The sequence below is a fragment of the Chenopodium album genome, chromosome 12 (assembly GCF_948465745.1).
Source record: "Chenopodium album chromosome 12, dcCheAlbu1.1, whole genome shotgun sequence".
NCBI classification, from domain to species: domain Eukaryota; kingdom Viridiplantae; phylum Streptophyta; class Magnoliopsida; order Caryophyllales; family Amaranthaceae; genus Chenopodium; species Chenopodium album.
In genome coordinates, this window is record NC_137845.1 from 52590683 (window position 1) to 52597104 (window position 6422).

General features: G+C 33.6%; 1 protein-coding gene across 1 annotated transcript; it reads left to right on the forward strand.

The window, feature by feature from the left end:
• Window positions 1-1012: 1012 nt before the first annotated feature.
• On the forward strand, window positions 1013-4893 carry LOC145572601 (protein SMAX1-LIKE 3-like). The gene is made up of 3 exons (XM_081631562.1): window positions 1013-2659; window positions 3024-3279; window positions 3449-4893. Exons 1-3 carry the CDS (start codon window positions 1353-1355, stop codon window positions 4655-4657), a joined length of 2772 nt encoding a protein of 923 aa, XP_081487688.1. The 5' UTR covers window positions 1013-1352; the 3' UTR covers window positions 4658-4893.
• Window positions 4894-6422: the final 1529 nt, after the last annotated feature.

A 6422-nucleotide genomic window follows, 5' to 3' on the forward strand; every position in this document is an offset into this window, starting at 1 on the left:
CCATTGATATGAGATTGTCTTTATAATTAATTTATGATGATGTTGGTCGCTAAAGTCACCAAGTGACATGAATTTGATCACAAAAAAAAAAATAAATAAATAAATAAAAATCAATGATGTTAACTTGGTCACTGAGGGCCTGTTCACTTTAGCTTAATTTCAGTTCAGTTCAGTTCAGCTTCAATCAGTTCAATTCAGTTCAGTTCAGCTCAATTCAGTAAATGTGAATAGGCCCTAAATACTCATTTTGTGACATTACATGCATATTTGCTCGAGTTACCAAGTTCGTATCACTTGATTGAATTAATTAAGTGACCAATTTTGTGTCAATTTATTTTTATATTTCGTAGATAAATTGACATTAATGATTGTAGTTGAGTCATACTTCATGTCAATAAATTTAATTCGCCTAAACATTTTTCGTTGTTATATTATAAATGTATACAGTTTTTCAACAAAAAATAGTTACATACTTGTTTCTATATGTATACTTATATATAAAGAAAAAGTCTTTAAGAATGAAACACCATAGAATGTTGCTCAATTAATTAGCATTGATATTATAAGAGCTTATTGATTGCAATATAATGCTACATACTTTTTCTAATATAATCAACAAGATTAAAGAGAGATCAACCATAAGATTTTGTCGTGCTCTTGAGCTTTGAAGTGGGTGTAGGTTTCTAGGATAAATCACCCATGAAAATAACCCAATAATATTCATTCAAAAGCTCCCATAATACACTCATAAATACATAAATTTTGCATTGAAGAAAGAGACCCACTTCTAAATATATCACGTCTTTATCTAAATTTCTAGCAAAAAAAAGAGAGAAGAATTGAAGCTTAATTAAGTGAGAAAAAAGAGCAAAGTTAAGTTCCCTTTGATTTTGGTGCAATATTTTCGTACTCCTTGTCAGCACATGCAATCCACTTTTCCACTACTAAATCCTCTTTGGACCCCCCAAACACATTTTTACCTCACTCACAAGAAAAGCATTTTTAAGCCTTACCCATCCATCTCCATTGTATATCATTTTTATCATATCATTTCATACATTACAAACCATATTATATATCTTTATTTCACTTTCATATAAACTCCTACTACTCATCTTACTTTCTTATATACACTTCTTTAATTTGATCAATTCCTAGCTACTTCATTCTTCTATAGTGCTCTATTTACCTATGATTTTCAATATCTTCTAATTAACTTCATGATATTTGATATATATCTACCTAAAAGTTAAGCTTTTTTTTCATTAATTTCTCTCCTATAAACTTTTCTCTTAACTCATACATCTATCCACACATATTATTTGTGATCTTTTACAACAATAATTGTTACCATGAGGTCACAAGGTTGTACAATCCAACAAGCCCTTACAACGGAAGCGGCGGCGGTGGTTAAGCAAGCCGTCGCCCTAGCAAAAAGGCGTGGCCACGCACAAGTAACCCCTCTCCACGTCGCCCACACGATGTTGTCGGTATCATCGGGCCTACTCCGGGCTGCCTGCCTACAATCTCACTCCCACCCCCTCCAATGCCGGGCCTTGGAGCTTTGCTTCAACGTGGCCTTAAACCGTCTCCCCACATCCACCTCCGGCCCGATGCTTGGCCCGCACTCGGCTCAACACCACCACCCTTCCATAGCCAACGCGCTCGTGGCTGCCTTCAAGCGGGCCCAAGCCCACCAAAGACGAGGCTCGATCGAAAACCAACAACAACCTCTCTTGGCTGTGAAGATTGAGCTAGAGCAGCTCATCATCTCTATACTAGATGATCCTAGTGTAAGTAGGGTTATGCGCGAAGCCGGGTTTTCGAGCACCTTAGTTAAAGGGAAGGTAGAACAAGCTGTTTCCGTAGAAACTCCAAGTAATAATACAAATACAAACAACAATAATAACAACATCATCAAGCCAAAGGATAGTAATAATAGTAACAATAATATTAGTAGTTGTAACAATAATATTATTAATACTAATAATAGTAATAGTTTTCTATCTATGGCTCAAACAGGATCATTAAAAGTAGGTAAACCAAGGTTATGTGATAATCAAGGAGTTGAGAAAAATAGTGAAGATGTAATAAGTGTGATTGATAGTTTAGTAAACAAAAGTAAAAGAAATAGTGTGGTTGTCGTAGGAGAATGTCTTTCAACCTTAGAAGGTCTAGTAAGAGGAGTTATGGATCGAGTCGAAAAGGGAGAGGTGCCTGAGGCCTTGAAAGAGGTTAAATTTATCCATCTGTCGTTTGCATCATTCGGTCATCTTTCAAAGGATGAAGTCGAGCAACGAGTAGGGGAGCTTAAGTGCCTTGTTAAGACATGTTGTATGGATAATAATAAAGGGGTGATCTTGTATTTAGATGATCTTAAATGGGTTAATGAGTTTAGGGCAAGTAATAATAACATCCTTGTTGATCAACATCAACCTAGGAGAAGTTATTATTGCCCTATTGAACACATGATTATTGAGATTGGTAAATTAGCTCTCTCTTATGCTAGTGAGAGTGGAAAGTTATGGCTTCTTGGTATTGCAACGTTTCAAACTTATATGAGATGTAAAGGCGGTCAATCCTCGCTCGAGTCGCTTTGGGGTCTTCATGCCATCACTATCCCTGCCGGTAGCTTGGGTTTAAGCCTTTTGCCTGAGAGGTAACTTACTATAATTAGTATTTTTTTTCTCATCCTTGACCAAATGATTAAATTTTTTGTTTCTTTAAATAATGAATGTTTTTTATGAAATTTTATAGAATGGTTTCTCAAAACCTAGATAAATCACTATCTAGTGATCATATAATTAAATTTTTATCTAGCTAGAAAATTCAAAAAAAAAAAAAAAAAAAAAAAGTACAAGAAAAACTAAGCTAGTTATTGGTACTTTGCATATATGTATAGCTTATCAATTGCATGAGAAAAAGTTTAAATACTTTTTTGGGTGAAGATCAATTTTAGTAATTGTTAAGTTTATAGAGTTGTTTTCAAGGTGTTGATTATTTTCATGATTATTTTTGTCCAGTGATTTACAAAGTCCATTGACAAGCAAGAAGTTGGATATGAATGGAAGTAGTTGGTTGATGCTAGAAAGTGGTGGTGTTGGTGGTGGTGGAGAAGACAGTTACCGGGCAAGCGGCACCGTGAATATGGAGTCGTCACAAAGCCGGCAAAGTAGTGCTTGTAATAGTGACTCCACCAACTCAAGCCTTCCTTCATGGCTCCAACAATACAAGGATGAAAATAGCAAGAAAGCAAGCAACATTACCAACAATGATCAGGTTATTATTTTATCCTAATTTAAAACTTAACTTTCTTCCAATTGAAAGTGAACTTGTTAATTATGATCAACTAAACTAACCCAAGTAAATTAAATTAGTAAAAGTAGCTCATTCTTTTCCAACTTTTTATTTTATTTTTTTAAATCTTGTTATTTACTTTTACTATTAGGATTGTGTGCCAGTCAAAGATCTTTGCAAAAGATGGGGCTCAATATGCACTTCATCATCACCATCATTTGAAAGAACCTTAAGTTTTTCTTCAATATCACCTTCTTCTTCAACCTCGAACTTCTCATATGATCCTCAACACTCAAGATTACAACCCACCAACCAAATTTTTGAGCCCAAGAACTTTTGGGTGACCGAAACCGCGAATAGATCCCATGAACCACCAACATCATTCACAATGTCAATGTCACCCAATGATCATCTTCAAAGAAGACATACCACCCCCACCGCGTTCATTTCATCAAACCCTAATTCGACTCCAACCTCAACTTCCTCAAGTGATATCATGGATCCATTAATTGAGTCACAATGTGTAAGATTCAAGGAGTACACTACAGAGAATCTCAAGATACTTTGCAATGCACTCGAGCAAGAAGTACCGCGACAAAAAGACATAATCATGGATATAGTAAGCACTATATTACATTGTAGGTCAGGAAAGTCGCGAAGAAAATCAAATGAGCAAAACAACAAGGAAGAGACATGGTTGTTCTTCCAAGGCATTGATATTGAAGCTAAGGAGAAGATTGCTAGGGAATTGGCGAGGCTCATTTTCGGATCATCACAAGACAAGTTCATTTCCATTGGCCTTAGTAGCTTCTCCTCTACAAGAGTAGTAGACTCTTTGGAAGATTCTAGAAACAAGAGGCTAAGAGATGAGCAAAGTTGTAGTTACACCGAAAGGTTTGCTGAGGCGGTATCAAATGATCATCATAGGGTTTTCTTCGTCGAGGATATAGAGCAAGTGGATTATTGCTCTCAAATAGGAATCAAGAAGGCCATTGAAAGAGGTAAAATCTCTAAGCATTCAAGTGGGGAGGAGGTTAGCTTTGGTGACGCGATTATTATCTTTAGTTGTGAAAGATTTAGCTCAAGATCTAGGGCATGTTCCCCTTCAATGAAGCACAAAGTAGATGTTATGCCTCAAGAAGATGACCATGAAATGAAGAGCATCGAAGATAGTGCTTGTTTGGATGACACAACATCTAGTCCAAGTCTCTCCTTAGATTTGAATATATCAATAAACGACGACGATGATGATGATGATAATGAAATTATCGCGGTTGAGAATCCGTACTCCATGGATGAGATTGGGCTCCTTGCAACAGTTGATAAATGTATTGTCTTCAAAAGCCACCAAGACTTGTGATGATATGATCTTCATGCATGCATATTGTTATTTTCTTTTTTTTGATTTATTTTTGGAACTTTTTGTAAGGTTATTTTCCTTTTATCACTGAAAATGGTAAGAATTTTCTACCTAAAATTATGTAAAATTGTACTTTTATTAGCTACTTGTAAATATACGAGTAACTTAAAGAAGTTATGTTCACTGTTATTGTAATTTTATTTACTGTTCATCAATCTCTCTAATCACTTATTTTCCTTCTATATTTGGAATGATTTGCTGATTATAGTTAATGACCAATTAACTGCTGGGTTTTCAATAGTAGAATGTCGTTGAAATACACGTTTTAACAATAATTAGAAGGTTTCTTTCGGCTGAAAATATTTGGAATATGGTCGCATACCTTAAAATTAGTGTTGCCTTTTCTTTTTCCCTTTTAACACCTTTATTTCATCTTTTATTTTTCAGTTTAATGATTTCTTTTGATTTTCAAGCTAAATAAAGGATAACGCGTACAATCCTCTCTTCAAAAAAAAAAAAAAAAGGAAAAGGGTTTAATTTATGCATGTAGTTTTTGGTTACAACTAAACTTATGCAATTAAACTAATTAATAGCTTTATTAATAACATGTAGTGTGTGTATATCTACCACTTAATATAATATCTAGATTGCTTCACCTTATTTATGAGCTATGATTTTAATTAAGTGTTGTATCTTAGATATAAGTGCATAGACGCATAGTCCTCTTATAAATTCCAATAATATTTCACATAGATGCCTTTACTTAATAAGTTTCATGTTTGGTTTTACTATTTTCTTATAACTCGCTTTTTAAAATCATAATTTACTTTGTACGAGGTATTAGTTTACATCTATTCAAAAAAAATAAGTACCCTTTTACAAGAAACTATATAAGTTAGGTTCAGAATAGATACTTATACATATTACATAATAAAGTTAGTGTAGACATACATGTACGATGTGATAGAAACATAGGTAATCTAGATAAAAATAAGATTAGATGCTTTGCGTATAAGATGCACGCAAATAATTATAGTAAATCTTATCTGTTCTATGAATAATTGGCATGGTAACAAAATGTGAACAGATGCATGCATCTAAGGCTACCTTATTAGTGTTCTTGTATAGAATTCCAACTAATTGGTTATATGTACAATTATGTGTGTGAATAATAAAGAAGCATATAAATACATATTCCTAGTCAAGAAAATGGAGTTATAAAGAGAATAATTTAAAAGAATATTTGCAAAGTAGTACTTGTAAGTTGTAACAGATGTTTTCCTGCTCCGGTATATGTCATCCTTCCTTTTTGTCTCTTGCTTTAACTTTCCTCTTAAGTTGACATCGATATGTCATAAACTACCAATGTTTATTTCAATAAAAAAAAAACATATTTAAGCAGTAGATAACTGTTTTATGCTTTGCTTAATTACTGTATATATGAATTTAGGATAGAAATATATAGATGAAATTTATCGATTATGATAATAGTGAAATGCATTATAAATGTGATCGAATGAAATTTATTTAAGTAATACAATTAATCAATACTTAGGGCCTGTTTATATTTACTGGATTAAACTGAGCTGATTGGAGTTGAACTGAACTGATTGGAGCTGAACTAAACTGAGCAGAAATGAATATTTTATGAGAGAAGGAAATTAGGAGCTGAACTAAACTGAACTGAACTGAAATTAAGAAGAACTGAACAGGTCCTTAGTTCGTTATTTACCTAAATCTTGTTATCTATGTATCTTATGCTATG

What these genes read in the sequence shown, in the direction of transcription:
- LOC145572601 (XM_081631562.1), top strand. Translation starts at nt 1,353, where the DNA reads ATGAGGTCACAAGGTTGTACAATCCAACAAGCCCTTACAACGGAAGCG. An exon ending in TTAAGCCTTTTGCCTGAGAG is followed by an intron (nt 2,660 to 3,023) that starts GTAACTTACTAT and finishes ATTTTTGTCCAG; the next exon opens with TGATTTACAAAGTCCATTGA. An exon ending in ACATTACCAACAATGATCAG is followed by an intron (nt 3,280 to 3,448) that starts GTTATTATTTTA and finishes TTTTACTATTAG; the next exon opens with GATTGTGTGCCAGTCAAAGA.